General features: G+C 39.8%; 1 protein-coding gene across 3 annotated transcripts; it reads right to left on the bottom strand.

Moving 5' to 3' along the window:
- Positions 1-2,621: 2,621 nt before the first annotated feature.
- On the bottom strand, positions 2,622-11,737 carry LOC119656062. 3 transcript variants are annotated; one of them, XM_038062338.1, is made up of 3 exons: positions 11,349-11,737; positions 4,981-5,249; positions 2,622-4,892 (listed from the first exon to the last, which is right to left on the bottom strand). In XM_038062338.1, the coding sequence occupies exons 2-3, from the start codon at positions 5,193-5,195 to the stop codon at positions 4,007-4,009; spliced, it is 1,101 nt and encodes a 366-aa protein (XP_037918266.1). In that variant the 5' UTR covers positions 5,196-5,249; positions 11,349-11,737; the 3' UTR covers positions 2,622-4,006. The 3 variants fall into 3 exon arrangements, with proteins under 3 accessions (XP_037918266.1, XP_037918265.1, XP_037918267.1); XM_038062337.1 differs by having other exon boundaries at positions 11,100-11,736; XM_038062339.1 differs by having other exon boundaries at positions 11,416-11,736.
- Positions 11,738-17,250: the final 5,513 nt, after the last annotated feature.

The following is a 17,250-nucleotide window of genomic DNA, read 5'->3' as shown; positions in this document are numbered from 1 at the left end:
ATCAAGCCAGATTTGTCAAAAACTGCGGAACTACTGACGTAATACGTTACTCATGGAGAAATACCGTGAGAAGCATCGCCCTCTTTACATTGTTGGTGTTCATCAAGGAAGCGCCCTCTCACCACTCCTCTTTGTTCTTGTTATGGGCACTGTCACCCGGGATATCAAACGTCCAGCGTCCTACACACTGCTTTGTGCAGATGATGGTTTCCTAGCATCTGATAGCAAAAATGATCTCGAGCAACTTGTTCAAAAATGGAATGATCGCCTCATTCAACACGGTCTCAGATTGAATCTAAACAAAACTGAATTTTTGACGACCGCTCCCCATGAAACAGGCACAATCACTATCAGCGGCAGTGATCTGCCCAGAACTGAGCGATTTAAATACCTCGAATCAACGCCATCAGCCAATGGAGAACTGCGTTATGAAATTGCTTCACGCATTAACGAAACCTGAATGAAGTAGCGTTCCACAACTGGTGTTCTTTGCGATCAACGTATCAACGAACGTCTCAAATCTAAAATTTACCCCAACGTCGTCCGTTCTGTTGCCTTTTATTGTTCTGAGTGTTGACGGACTATAAAAGACAATGAACGGCGTCTTGCGGTAATGGAGTCGAAGATGTTGTGTTGGACTAGTGGCGTGACACGTTTTGATCACATCCGAAATGAAGATATCCGCGATCGTTATGGGGTTGCACCGATCGTGGAAAAATTGCGAGAGAAGCGTCTTCGATGGTATAGTTACGCAATTCGTGCTAACGAGAATTCACTTGCCAAGATTGGTCTGAACATTTAAGTCGATGGTAAACGACCAAAAGGAAAGCCGAAACAACGGTGGCTTGATACGCTGGATGGGGATTTAAAAGCCTCGAGATTGCACCCACGTCAGGCATTCAATAGAGCGAAATGGCGAAACCGATCACGACGAGCCGACCCCGCTTCTGAACGGGACAAAAGCTGAAGGAAAAGAAGAAATCAGATTGCCTTCAAACTTTTGAGGATTATGTCTTATATTATCGTTTATGCTGCTGTCAAATTTTGTACTCATGGAATGAACTTAAGGGGGGTTTTCCGTCAAATTTCCAACACAAAATATGGTAATATACTATTATTAACTTTATTTGTGAAAATATCGGAATGGGATGTATTTTGAGGCCTAGATTTCATATATTTGCATCGCTGTGATATTTTCAGACTTTTCGGTTGCGTGGGTTCTTAGAACGAGACCTGTTTCACTTTTTGAGACCCACATTTTGTCCCTAACTCCCCTAGGTTTTACCCAACATCAGGAAAAAAAGATCAGTTTCGAAAAGTACTAACTGAACCCTTTCATTTGGCGCCCGACATGACCATATTCTGGGAAAAAAAAATGACACCCTCCTTTCGCATGTATGGTGAGCTCCCCTTAAAATTCAACACAAAATGGCGCCCCTCGCTTCATTTAAGGGGACACATAGAACAGATGTTCTCACCAAATTTCGTAACAATCGGTTCAGCCGTTTGAGTAAATCGGGTGTGACAGACAGATAGACATTGAACCAATTTTAATAAGATTTTGTTTTACACCGAGCAAGCATTTCCATATCCCCATATAAAATATATAGAGAATATATATGACCCCAATGACTGTCATTATAACCCTACAGGGCAGACAGGGTTATATTTTGCAAGGACAGAAAATTAAGTGCGGCAGCAAAAATTGCGAAGACAACAATGGAGGAAAATATATTTTGCGTGCTGGTAACTATCAATATGAGAAGTACCTTCACTCTGCGAAATGAGGCAAAATAATTGAAGCTTTAACCGTACTAGGTGCTCCTAAATATTTCGTGCCTTTAGGGGAGGTTGTTTTGATACGGTTCGCACAATGAACCTAAAACGTCTTCCAAAAAGTTTGGTACAACGACACTTTGACTTTACAGCCCTTTGAAAGAGTAGCCACAATTCACTTACCAGAGAAGATCCGAGTGACTACTAAACAAAGTAACTTGGACAATTAAATCCTCTAAGGTAAACCCTGGTCTTCTGTTCGCAGAGAGCAGGAGCAAGAAACCCTTCGTAAAGATCAGGATTGGCAAGTAAACCATATATTTGCAATATCTTGGAACACCCACCTGCCGTCAGCAATTAGTATGGATTGAATCCATTCTGGAGTGACAAAAGACAAAAGGGATGGGATGATCCATCAACAGGAGGCGAAACCTATAGAATTGTCTCAAATGTGGATGAAATGAAGACATGGAGAATTAGCTACCACCTAATCCGTATATCGTGCATATCTTTATCGCTTCGGGCATGACTCCCCATATTGCTCGATATGCGGAGTGATTGTGGAGGATGTGAAACATGCTGCCAACATGTCACAAATTTTGCGCACTCAAGCGAAGGTGGAAACTGTCACCGGGGTGGAGCTTCATAACTGATCATGTCTGCCAAGAGATATTGTGATGGTAGTCCTGCGGGGTAAACGTAGGAAAACGAATGGGTTTTAGTGATTGAAAGTTTCACATAATTGTGTAACAGAAGCCAGTGGTTGGTTTTGAATCTTTCCACCTCCTAATGATGAAGAAGACATTTTCTACAAACGCTTAAAAATTAAAATTATACATAAATCGTTTGAGTAAGATTTTTATTTGGAAGCTTCATTAATTCTAAGTATATATTATTCTGTTGATATGATATGAGAATAGACAACAATACTTCATATATGTAAAATTGCAACTGTTTTTTGACTTATCGTATCTATTCCAAATGTATTTTCTATTGAAATTTATGCTATGTTCATAAATATGTTTTCCTTTTAAAAAGCATATCGAAAAATTCGTTTCATCGCCGTGATATGGTTGATGAAAACAGGAATATTTATTTTTCTTCTATTCCTAAGTTTCAAACGTACTCTCAACAAGAGCAAAAATCTCATTTAGTAAAAATTCCTTTAAAATAGATTCGCAATAAAATTGATGCTAATATTATAATGATCTCAATAATAATTTTAGGGCTAATTCTCTTCAAATTTTTGTTATCTAATAATATCGAAAAATATGTTAAATATTTGAGTTCATATTCCTTCTCTTTGATTTCAAAAGATATTTATTTACTTAAAAACAAAGTCTGCGGTAAATGCGTAAAGAATAATCAAAGTGGATGGTAGGGGCTTTCTCAAGCCTGAATGGACCCTGTTATTTTCAAGTGAAGTAGTTTGAGCGAAGGTAGTGAAAATATTGAGAGCTATTTTCCGGGCAGAAAAAGTAGGAAATCAGGTATTATAAGATTTGCTTGACTTTCCAGGTTGGGGACATGAAGAAATCCTAATGCTAAGTCTCCAACGAGTTGATAGAACATGTAGCACATTTTATCGAATTTCCGAAGTTGTTTAGTTTGAGTAGATCCTTAGAATACAATAAAGACTTGTTCGAAAGTTTCCATGAAAGATACAAATATACTTCATAAGCTAATTCAGTCAAATCCTCTGATTAAATTTATGCGCTGCCATTAAATTAATTACGGCCATGCAAATCATTCTACCGATTAAAACAAAATTCAATTCAATCAGTATATCCGCTTTTGAAAAAAAATATGAAATTGTTTTACTGATCAATATTAACATCAAAACTGTAACTGTAAACTCAGATTCTGTGAGGCATCTCATGTCCCTAAAATATAAATATATTCATCTTATTTTTAATCAACACAATTTCCTGATTCGGAAAAATTTTCACTAACAATTTTTACGACAAAATATTAAATCTCTTCTAATAGATCCACTTATAAAGTCAACTTTTAAGGCTTCGACATATATTCACTCATTTGTTTCCTAGTGCCCAAAATCCTTGTGCATGGATACGTTTAGGACAAATTAACCTAATTTTGGCTATGACGCTCAACTGGGCTATAAGAATTCTCTGTGATTTTGGGCGCCATGAAACTAAACAGCGAACATGATGCGAAAGTCTACAATTTATAATTTGATAATTCAAGAAAATGAATACTTTTTCTAAAATTAAGGCATATCTTCCACAGTAGAAGTTTCATCCAAAGAATGGAGCCAATTGAATATCATCATGTTGCGCTCATATTTTGACAGAGGTTTGCCCCGTTCGCGATCGATATCATGTAGCGTCAAATTCTTGTTAACATTTAGGGAGATCTTCCTTTTTAACTTCTCACACACTTCAGCTTTGGGAAGCTTATGGCTTCTCCTTTTTTCAGAATCCTTCGCCTGGCCCTTGGTTTCAATAGTTTCCGTTGGTTTCGTCTGGCTGGAATTGTCAGAGCCTTTATTTTCCTTATCCTCTTTTTCTGAAGGAGGTTGCGCGGACGACCTGGGTAGATTTGTAGGAACTATAAGTTCAGTTGGTCCTGGTCCACTGGTTATTGATGCTGCAACTGCTGCTGCTTCTAATCGATCTAAATTGAATTCACTTTGGGACAGACGCTCCAGCGCTCTATATGTTGTTAAAAGTCGTCTTCGTATGTAATTTTGGCGAACTTTCTTATTAACGGATCGAATTAGGTCGGCAGCAGTAAAAGTGGGCGGAGGAGGTGTGCTTGTTGTTAAGGCTGGAGGGTTTGCTGGACCACCATGTGGTGAAGGTAGTTGAGATGTCGTAGCCAATTCGCCGACTGCTACCCAAGTTGAACAAGAACGAGATGTATGATCAAGTCGTGGATGATCTAACATATAACCGCATCGTTGTAAAGAATTTAATGCTAGTTCAGAAACAGTTTGGCGAAGTTGATTTGATTGCGATTCAGGGAGGGGCAGTTGTGCTATATCACTTGTACTGAAGCTCTTTTGCGTACCTAGGGCGGAAGATAGAAGAGCGCAACTTCTTATTAACTCGTTTCCATCTTCAAACCAGGTCACTTCTGGAATGTCCGCTGGTCTGTCAATATAAAGAAAATCAAAAGTTAACTCAGAGAAGTGAAGAGTAACAAGACAGTAACTGAGACCATTGAAACGAAAAAAACTACCTGGAATGTGAATGTTTTGTGTCAGGGTTTGGACTAGGTCCACGTTGTTCTCTGAAGCCAAGTACTCTATGTTTTCCAACAGCCTCAGAAGCTACTGAAGATACCGAAAACAGTGAAAGATCAGTTGTCACGCTTTCGTGAGATGGGGAACGTAACATTCGACAAGATACTGCTAATACCGGGGTTGCAGGAGCAGTCGGACGTGGGGTGGCCATTTTGTAGGGGTTCCAATCTTTCAATTTATAATTGCATCAACTCGTATTTTAAACCTGAAATATAAGATCAGAGTATAAAATGAATTCATTTGAATGGACGGGAAAAATGTGGTAGCATTTTGGAATAGTCCTCATCTACATATATTGCAATTTGGACTGAAATTTTTTTTATCAAGTAGCATTGTGGCATACCACATTAGAAATCCTTTTTTCACATAATTTTTGCCATTTTTTTAATGGGAAGAATTATTCGGAATTAAATCAAATTTGGACATTATATTAATCATATTCCGAATAACCTTATTTCAAAAATTTAATCCAAAAATAAAAGAATTACGCGACAATATTCCACTAGAGGTTATAACTAGAGTTCTCCAAGTACGGTACGAGTAGCGACTCTAATTTTTATCTGAAACCAAAAAGCTTTTAATTTTATTTACATTAAAAACTAATTTTCTAAAAATATGAACCACAATGCAGCTGAAAATAATCAAACTCAAAAAATTTGCAGGTATTCAAAAAAATATTTAAATTTTCACCATTTTATCACTAATTATTCAAAAAAAAATATAATACCATTCCAAATGTTGGTAATTTTGTAAAGAATCATTCCTACAAACTTCATAATGATCGATGCATTACTTGCAAATACAAATGCATTACAACAAATACTAAAGCACTCTCTCAACCCCAAGCCTGACGCCAAGTATTTATAAAGACAATATTATATTTACATAACACTACAAGATTTCATAAAGATATAAAGCGACTACCTTCCCTGGCGATGGAGTCTGATCCTGTACCCGACAATCGCCTGGTTCTACCGCCATAAAATCTAAAGGACCACGAATTTCGCTCTCAAATTTCCGCAGTGTATTCCGAGATGACTAAGCTAACGATCTACGCAATAAAAAAAGTCGATTCTGAAAACCTCCTAATGTGATTCCCCCCTTAATTTAAGACTATCCGTTTCAATATTTGATGGTTTCCTTATATAAGCTGTAGCTTTGTAACCAATAGAGTTTTTTCATTAATCATTTCAATTTTGCTCTAAACCATATCTCAAGAAACGTCTACTGCAAAATAAGTATTACAAAGCTCTAATTGAGATCTCTCCGTCACCTCAGGGTACATGCGGTCTCAACATATGAATATTTGGCTCCGCACAGTGACATTCAGGCAAAAAAACTTTTCTAGGATCATTCAAGGCCATCTCCTCATATCTCCAAAGATTCCAGAAATAATTTTTATTAACAACTGAATAAAAAAGAAGGAAATTAAACTTTATAACGTTCGACTAAATAGCAGATAATATAGGCTCAAATGCATCGAATGAGAATTGGCAGCGCGCTTAATGAGGTGCAATCCCACTGGAGTCTTAGCTAGCCAAAGGACTCTTTTGGAGTTAGATGCTGCTTATGTCGGCCATGTCAAGTTGGCGCGACCTACGTGCGGGCTATGTGTTTGTCTCCTCGTGGGTTAACGGTGGAAGACGACAGGGAGCAGGACTAGCATGAGCTGCGCTGTCGATTGCCGAAAAGACCTATTTTTGAACAGCTTTACTGGCCATTAATGCTAATGTTGAGGGTCCTGCGTTCGGTGCGGGGAAGGGACTAATGAAGGCCGTGGACGTTGATGAAGATGGTCTCCGTTCGGTGCGGGGTACGACGCAGTAGGGCTTGCGTTATTTCTTTGAAAATTAAGGAAAAGATTTGTAGGCTTTGTGGGGAAACCAGGCGAGGTGAGTGGATGCCGGCATGAACTGAACAGCTCGGAAGCTTACTTACTTGTTTGTTTACATGGCCCGGCTGTATAAAGATATTTGTTGATTCCGTTCGTAACGGGGGACTTGTCATGTGATGAATTGCTGCATGTTGCCATTTAGGTCCGGGTTGTTAGCCTTAGCACCCAATAAAGCATCGCTCACCATATTGTCTCTCATACAAGCATACTCTAATTTGGTGCTAAAACGCAGTATAAATTCGAGCTGTCTAAATTGACGAGCTGCACATTGTTTGGTCGCTAGTTTGGCATAAAGATCAGTTGGTTATGGTTTGTGGTGATGATAAATAGGGTTTGTTCGAGGATTCTTCTCGCATTGTTGACAAAAAGTGCTATTAAACTGTCCTAAAATATTGCATATGGTGCAGCACTTTGCGTTTCAACAAATTTTTGTGAGGCAGCTCTAAAAGATCAATCCAGAGGCCATCATCTGCCTTCCAGGATGGAAATCAGTGTGGGTTCTTGGGTCTTTTGAGCTAAAAGGCTTGGTTTACCGCCAATATTCACTGCAATTTTTTGGTAAGTCGTGGAGTGGTGCTTGTAGCTTAGTGGCGTGTGATATACAGCACGTGTAGTAGAACCAATAAAGCTCTGTTGTAATTAACGTTTCAAGGAATTCCATAATTGCTCCGTTCTTCACCAGGAACGTTTGAAAACCGTTCTTTGACAAATTATAGTCCATGTGGGATACCTGCGGTTGTTCGATGGCACACTTTTACTACATCTAGGTATTGGTATAGGTGGATCAGAGTAGCCCATTAAACACCATATTATCCTTTTGTGAAAAGCAGCTTCCGCCGTATGTTTTTGGACATCGCTATACCGATTGCTGTGCACTGGGTAGCGATTGTGAATAGAATTGACATTAAGACAACGGTAGACCACAATTAGGCGTCAGGAGCCACTCCTATTATACATTTTAGTTGCGGGCTTGCCTACCGACTGAAGGAGAGTCGGACTATACCTTTTTCGAAGAAATCGTTGAAGTCGCAAACCGGTCTTCTCGCAGGTCCATGTTAAGCGAATATAGTTGTTGACCATAGGTAATTATGAGCTTCGCATTTACTGCTTATAAAAGATGGCCTTGTTGAGATAAGACTCTCATATGAGCGAGGTAGCTGAGAGCTGTGTTAACCAAAGGATTGATATTGGTGTACCGGAGTAAGTCGAATTAGTTTCCTTGAAGTCGGAACGGACTCCGTATTGGCAAGTCTATGCGTCAGAGCTAAAGTTCCCATGAAACCAACACCATTGCTGACCCTCTGTGTATAGTCATTTGCGTTGTGTGGAAGCTAACCATCCTTTTAAGCAGTTAACAGTTAACAGCATTTCATCAGTCTGCCATAAGTCAATCCATCAAAAATGGACTGATGAAATGACTGAAGAACTGACGTGTTCAGTATGAATAAGACGACAAAAAACCCATTTTTATTTAAAGATCCGAACCATTCAGAAGTCATCTTTCGATTGACAACACAATGACAACTGCACTACACTCAACTGACCATGACTCCAGCCAGACTGACAGATTTTATTTAAAAATTTAAATTTTCATCAGTCGATCAATCATTGTCATAAAAATACCCTAGTATATCAGTTTGCCATAATTTTATCATCCTGACTGACGCTAGACTGATGAAATACTGATCGCCTAAAGTAAGCCTTAGGGGCTAGTTTAATTATGGCGGTGTCGAAAGCGTCGCTGCTTGGAGTTTACTGCCATGACGCCACCGATGGCATTATTCATTATTGACGACAACATTTACTACATTCAGTGCATTCTACGTGCCCTGTCGCTTGATAATCCTTAGCGGGTTTTACGCGATCTACGATAGTTAGCCAGCGACATTTTATCCACGATTTTTGTACATACAAGGTTTTTGATTTTCAGCTGGAATAATAAGCACTGCGAGTCACCTAGTTGGCAATCAGTAAGCTCCGTGTAGATGTTTTCCGCAGTATGGTGGATTCGCAGCAGAATGCTGGTCTTCTGTGTTTTAAATTGATTTCTTGTAGGAAGTCTTATTGTTGAATGTCAAGAACGAGGAAAGGCTTCTGACTGTTATCTAGAACGTTGTTCATGTTGAACATTTCACCGGTGTATAAAATTATACGTGGGACTGGTTAAGCCTGGTATTTTGCCGCGTTTGCCATGTCGTCATACTAGTCAGGTAAGTCGTTGACGAAAACAGAGAATCCTGAGATTATCTTGGTTCTTGGAAGACGCTCTCGCTTCGCCTTTAAGTTATCAGAGCGGTGGTATTTCATCGCCGCTGTTTACATCCTGCTCCGGAACTGCAATATCCCAGTTGTTAAACCACTTTCACGTTATTTCACTTTTTGGATTTGTTCACTGTTCGGGATCACAACTTCAAAGCTTCACACAAGGACATATCCGGAAAGGGGTTTTTTTCGAGTCATGCAAAGTTCCACCTTTCGAGGAAGAAAGGTACAATAACCGTAATGTTTAGATTTGGATTATTGGAATCAGAAGTGGAATCATTTCGGGCATTAATGCACTCACTGCAGTTTCAGTAAAGCTATTACTTTCAATCATTCGAAAATTCGCGGATCACCAGATCTTGTTTAATATGGAATAAGGAGATGAAATCCGTCTTGTATGCGATGATTGGAAGGGTATTGTCTTGCTTCCTGTCGTTGCAAAGATAATAGCTAAAATAATACTGAATCGCAGCAACGAACACTTCAAAGCCTTCATCGACAATTAGCCGACAGGCTTCCTCTACTGAACCCACTACACTGCCCACATCAACATGCTTCGGATTATTTTGGTAGCAGTGTTCAGAGTTCAGATCTCCGCTTTATCTGCTCTTCATCGATTTCGAGAAGGCTTACGACAGTGTGATCAGGAATTTAATATTCTTTGCTCTACGCGGGAGTGGCATTTCGAACAAAATAATAACTATTATCAGAACGATATATGATGCACAAAATGTGGTGCATCGATCTAAAATTTGACAGGATTTGCGTCGTATCTGGATGTCGGATACCAACTCAGCTGTGAATGAGTACATGAGGTCAAACCAAATCAGGGAAATAATCACTGCTGCTGATGGTGTCACGGGATTCGATGTTACTTTACGTAACAACAGTACTAGATCCGCTTTCGGTGTATTATAGAAAATCTGGGAATGCAGATATTTCAACACCGGCAACAAGCTGAGGTTGAACTCTGCCAACGTTTCTGTCTGTGTTGCTACATGAAGAATGACCACCGTAGTCGAAAGCTCCAATATCTATCTTCGGCATGCGATGGAAGTACTTTGGCGTGGGACGCTATGGAATGAAAAACTCCTTCGGTATGCTCATCAAAAAGAGCAATATGCTGCAATGGAATTGTCGACCCCAGGATAGCCAAGATGGGTTGCTCTTGAAACATATGGCGCACGACAGAAGAAGAAGATTGTAGGTTACTTGGGAATTTCTGGAAAACGGTATCGAAGGCACATAGTTGTGGTCGACATACTATGACCTATTTAGAATTTTTAAAGTATTTTTTTAAGTTATTTGGGATTATTACGAATGTTTAGTTTTCAGCGCTAAGATTGTGGTGATACAAACCTTGCTACACTTTTATGTGTATCTATATTAAAGTTATTTATGCTCATTTGCATGATAAAGGAATCAAATCCTTTCATTCCAGGAAAATAGCACGTTCTCTATGCAAAATCAAAGTGGTAAACAAATAGGACGGTCCGTGCTAAATTTAGCTACATATGAAAAGCAGCACTCGGATCCACTCGGCAACTAACCTATTTGTAATAATTAGAAACATGGGCGTTACTGCAGCTATAATTACGCAAATGTACAAAAGAAAATTCAACCAGTGAATGTTAAAAATATAAGTAGTTCGCCGCAAGCATAAAATACAAGATATGAAGGTTTATTATATAACAAATCTCCAAATCCGTTAATTTATGACCTAAGTATTCGCCTTATTTCTATGTGCCATGAAGCTTATTCTCGATTGTACAAATCCACTAGCCACATACCCATCGCTCTAGCAATAATAATGAGATTGGGAAATCTTTGAATAAATAATGGTTCATTGATTGGGAAAATCAATCTGGAGGGTGCATATTAATGATGTCCACATCTTACGGATTAGGTTTATAATGCGGATATCCTCAATCCACCAAATTAATGGACTTCTATATGGTCCCACTATCATCGATTTTCATCTCGTCACATCAAACACTTTAACACTCAACTTCCGGAAAATCATTCAGCCTTTTCACGCATTCATCTTTTCGAAAAGTTGAATACGCCTCAATTTTTCCAAAAGCCATTCGAACCGCCTCCTCACCCAATCACGGAAGGACGCATAAGAAGCGAATCCAAATCACTTGCCTTTTCAATTGCCACAACTATGCAAACGTGTCCATGCACTTTCACGCCAAATGAAACGGAAACACACCTTTTCAATAGCATCTATCAAATTCCGCTAGCAATTCTGAAAACGAGCAGTCAATTAATCCGGAAAATGCGGCAAAAATCTAGTGGAACTCGGGAGCGGAATCAACTGAATCGAGAGAACGTACACTGAACGCAGCAGAAAGTTGAGACATTAGATTTTACATTTCCGAGTCGCGAGTAGGGTGAAAAATAAACAGAGAAATCGCGGCGTAGAGAGTTGCGAGTATATCACTGTAAACCGCTTCACCTAAAAGTTTATTCAAAACACACGGATCGATAACTGAATTGGGAATAAGTGCTACAGCAAGAGAGAGTGGAGGAAACTTCGCTCCGGACTTAGTATTAGCTCAGCGAAGGTGCACATATAAATATCCCTCTGAATGCCGCCTAATATGCGCGTATTATAGAGCCCAGCCACCCCAATCCTGCTCTTCGCACGTAGCATTCAGATGACATAACGTATTATCTCAGGAAGACGGGGAAAGAAAACTACCCTCTATAGTGCCTGCATTCGGTCTTCACTCTCAAAGTGTATCCTCGGGGTGTAGCGTACAAAAGGATCATGCGCATTGACGTGGACAATTGTTGCATGCTTTCTATTCCCCAAGTACCACCGGTTAGCTCCGGATTTTGTTGCATCGCATAAAATTTTATATAGAGTTGGCTTGCGATCAACTCACAAAAATATGCTTCAGGTGATGAAGTAAGGCAATCTTTGGGCGGAAGCGGGTGTACCATACTATCAACCCAAATCCAGCTGAAAGCGGCGCCACATATTTCTCAAAAAACACTAAACAAAACACCACAATTCCAACTCTCAAACTTACACCCCCGCAATATTTTGGTCATTAAAAGCCCACCACATCCTTAATCAAGTCATCATGTTTCATCTTCATAGCCAATAATTGCTATCACCCCTAATCACTCCTTTCCGTGGAAACTTGGCTGTATTTCCTTTCCAAAATAATGAGGACCAATTCCCCTCCTGCCAGACAATCATTGTCCCAACAGGAAATCACGGAAGTGAAGGTTATAGTAAGAGCAACAATTTATCGCCTGTCTGGCAAACTTTAGTGATTTCATGATTGTGCGCTTTTTATTGGAGACTAGGAAATTTCAATCAATATCCACATTGGGCGATGATGGAAGTAGCTAAATGCACAATAAGTATCTTAGGAAATATTTGAGAAAAAGTGGAAGTGGTATTCGCAGTTTTCAAGTCCTTACACATTTAACAAGTCGGGAGACCGGAAGCTGAACGCTTCAGGTATGAAAGGTTTTGTGTGTTGCTTACATAAACATATTTAAGTGGGCATTCGTCCCATTTGTACCTAACTCGTAACGTTTATGCATTTAGTTTGTTCAATTTAGTATGATATTGACTTTCAAAGTCTTAGAATGCACTGAATTTGCACAAAAGTCTTAACAACTCTTAGTCTATTATAACTTTGTTAGTAACAGTGCGACTTCCACTGAAGTTGCCAGTATTATGCACTATAGTATAGTCTATAATTTTATAAAAATTAATGATTCTAGGATAGACTTGAGGGGGGTTGCCAGTCAATTTCTAAAAAAAAATATTTATAATAAATATGGTATTAACTTTGTTTACACTGGAATCGGTTAGGAGAATATTTTGCGGGCTAGATACCACGCACATGGACCACCATATTTTTTTTCAGATAGTTGGGTTCGGTAGTTCTTGAGAACGGGTCATTGAAATAACTGACCCTTCTCGGGATCCTGCACTCCTCCCCTTTGCAACCAATGCAAAACTAATATCGGCTTCGTAAAGTAATAATCCATTCATTTGATACCCCACACGATTATACTCGGTGAAAAAATTTTACACCCCCAAACTCAACATAGAACTATGTTACTCTCTGCATGCAATAGGATCCACAGGTTCCACCTTTCTACAAAATTCCATTCCAAATTTTATATCAATAGGAGCAACCATTTCTGAGATATAAGGTGTGAGAGACAGACGGATGGACAGGCTAACAGATAATAAACCGGTTTTAATAAGGTTTTGAGAGGTTAGATATTGTCTTCTATTTGTGGTTAAGTTTAAAATTGATAGACCAGTAGCTTACTCGAAACTAAAATTTTATTTTATAGTGTATTATATATTTCGGGAGCAACTTACCCCCTTCATCAGTGCAAAGTAGCAGACGTGAATTCGGTGTCGGGTTCATTCCGATAGCTATCGCAAGGCGTGCTTTCTTAGCCTTGCAGCTGATTTCAGACAGGATTTTGACTGCATGATTCCCGCCCAAATTAAGGAGTATCGCAATGGTACAGTGTTATGTACCAACGCTATAGTGGATAACGATACTTTCTACGAGCAATTAGACGTAGTTTAGGAGAGGTTTCCCAAAGGTGACATTGTGGTCGTGATGGGTGATTTGAATGCCAGGTGGGCTCTGACAGCATCTTGCTCGGACATGTGATAGGGAGGCACGGTCTTGGCAACTGTAATCATAATTATGAGAGATTTGTGGATTTCTGTAACTTCCACCGCCTCGTCATTGATTCCACACTGTCCTAGCACACCTTAAAGTAGCAACATTTCTAGTGCACAATGCCACCTAACCCTGAATTACGCAAAAACCTCGTTGATTTTCAAACTTGTTCGGTATTCTGAAAAGCTCACAGGCTATTAACATTTATCTATTGGTTTTTAGTTTGGATTTTTCATCGATAAATTTGTTGTTTTGAATCTAATTGTGTTGGCCGGGGTTTTAGAAAGTCTTTCTTCAAGAACAAAAAATAGCATTTAGAAGAAAAAAGTGCAGAGAGTTCAAAGGAACTATACTATCTCCAGTGACACACCCGTACATACTAAAGCAGAAACTTTCTGTCGTATTCAATCCGTAACGACCGTATGGCGAAAGTCATTCCAGACGTGTCCACAATGCAACTTACACGAGAAACCAGCGGAATTTTTTCAGATCACTCAACGAATCCCAACAGAGCGTCCAGACATACAGTTTTCGGTGACGGAAGTGGAACAATATTGGGGTGGACTTTAGGGGTTACCCGCCCAGCATGCTGAGTATGCTGATCGGATCGCCGCCGAAGGCACCCGCCATGCGACTACGTCTGGCATGAACTTTGCAGATGTTACCGAAGAAGAACTTCGACGAGCCATAAGCAGCCCGAAAACTGGAGGGGCCCAGGTCTGGATTGGGCGCAGAACTTGTGGTACAAAAAGTTTACCAGTATAGTCGCTTGGCACACAGCATAAATCAGGTCAGGATGGGTGGAGGAATTTCCTCCCTTCCTCACTGCGCGAATTACCTACCTTGTCAAAAAGAAAGGAGACAGTGCAGCACCCCGCAGGCTTGAGACCGATTACTTGCTTATCAACCCTCTACAAATTCATAGCGTTCATTATTAGTGGAAGTTCAATGCGCACGTCACTGAACATCCTTTCATGGCTATTGAATGATGCTAGAGTGCATGGGTTTGCATGGCCTACGTGCTAAGTGCGAACTGACACACTTGATGTACAAGCTCTATGTCTATTGTGAATAGTAGACATGTTCAGCCGTGATATTCGGATGGAATTGGGATTAGACAAGTGTCGAATCCAAGCCATCCGCAAAGGTCAACACGAGCCGCATGCTGGACATAGCATTGGTGATCTCCAAATCCAAGCTATGACCAAAACAAACTTTCTCGAGTTGGTAATCTGAAGGATGCTCTGCTGTCCGAATTCCTGCGACGTGTAAAGCTGGTACTGAAATCGCATCTTTTGGGGCAGAATAAAATAAGCGCATTGAATATATTCCTTATCCCTTCACTGGCTTATGCATTCGGAATATTGCCGTGGACGAAAACCGACCTGGAGAACGTCCAGCGGCGGATACGGACTACTATGTCCAAATTCCGAATGCATCATCCAAACTCTGCCGTGGAACGGATGAACCTGTCTCGTGACATCGGAGGTAGGGGCATGGTTGACGTAGCGGCACAACATCATCGCCAAGTCGACTACTTGCGCGCTAATTTTTACAGCAAAGTGCAGGCGAGTCTCTTGCATGTGGCTGTCTGTAAGGCAGACTGTAGACTGACTCCACTTAACTTGAAGGATCGATCTTTCAATCCTCTGAGTTGGACCAAGTGCGGATAGATGAAGGAAAATCGAAGACAATGCACGGTAAACAAGTGAATTGTCTTTGGCAACCATTTGTCAATTTGCATTTGTCGAATAGATGACTGTGTGCTGGGGAGCTCTTTGCTGAGACAGAAGGATTCATGTGCGTCATTCGTCGTGGTTGCCACCCAAGCTTATAAAAAGCTCATAATGAAAGAACGGGTGGAGTACGACCAGTGCAGAATGTGTGGTTCGTCGTTAGAGACGTTGGATCATCTCATTACTAGCTGCACTGTTATGGCACCGGTGCAATACATCACCAGGCATAATGCTGTATGTAAGGTTATCCATCAAAACCTTGCGCACAACCATGGGCTGATCACGGGAGCATGTCGATTTTACCGATATAAGCCGCAAACATTACTTGATAGTTCTGATTACAGTATGTATTGGGACCACACAACAAGCCCCATTATCCCCATAATAGCAACATCGAACCGAAATACGTGGGGAATAAGGTGAACTATGAGCCACTGGCTCCGGAAATCAAAGAAATTTGGCGTCACCGGTGGGTGGTCGTAGCTCCCATAAAATTGTCAGCTACAAGTATTGTACTGAAATCCTTCACGGCTTCCCTTGATGTCCTGAGACTCTCACGCAGGCTGTTTCAAACCATACAGAAGTACACCATTCTGCATACGTGCCCGATGTTGCGGGGAGTTCTGGACGGATTCCCCCATTGACCTACCACCGGCCACCAGCACCAGCGCCTCTTTAGTTTTTAGGTGGGTAGGATCGTCCGAGTCTAAATGCTTGGCACTTAGTACGAGTATTAGGTAAAATCCTGCATTTGTCCAGATTGTGACAATTCGGAAAATAGCAGTATCTGAGTGAAATTATGCAGTGTTTCCAACGATTAATTAATTGAAATAATAAAAACTTGTTGTTTCTTTTTCGTTGGTGTGGATATCTATTCTTGCAAATACCGATATTTCGGGAACCACTTGTTCCCTTCATTAGTGCTAACAAGTTAAAATAACAGTAATACTGGGACCAAGTTTATAATAGGAATTAATAATTATAACAAAATAAATAAATATCAAAGTGGTGACTTCTTATCTACTCTGTGCACTAATTTTATTAAATTCTTTGACTTCGGAATTCGTCATGTGCTGTGACTTTTCTTGTAAAAAGTATACCTTTTTTGCTCTAACCTTCTCGTCACGAAATGAGGAAAAAATTAATAATAAACCTGGATTAAGCACCGAAAGTTAATTGTGAAAAAATCGGTGCTATATAATTGATAAAAAAAAAGTAAGTAATTTCAAAATCAAGGCGTCCTTTAAAATCAAGTATCATTTCCTAAATTAGAATAATCCAATTAAATATTAATTTACTGATATAACATTTGCTGTTTTGGATTTTGTGTTTGTTCTCTTTACGCCGACTTCCTAAACGCAATTGGAAAATCATTAATTAGTTCTTAGCTCTAAGCAAAATTCATTTATTAATTCTTAGCTCTACGAAATGTTACTAGTAATAAGAACCTACCTAATGCATAGTTGTTTAGTTTTTCAAAAGTGAAATAGGATCAATGGAACCATCATAATCGCCCAATATATGCACTAATAAAACACTAGCACTAAATAGATGTTGGATTAAGATACACAAAGAATAGTATTACTACAATGGCGAGGGAGTGTTTAAAAACCTTTATTAGATTCATATATTTTT

This window comes from Hermetia illucens, chromosome 4, assembly GCF_905115235.1.
Source record: "Hermetia illucens chromosome 4, iHerIll2.2.curated.20191125, whole genome shotgun sequence".
Classification (NCBI taxonomy): domain Eukaryota; kingdom Metazoa; phylum Arthropoda; class Insecta; order Diptera; family Stratiomyidae; genus Hermetia; species Hermetia illucens.
The sequence above is the reverse complement of the archived record's forward strand: the minus strand, read 5'-3'. Positions and strand labels throughout refer to the sequence as shown.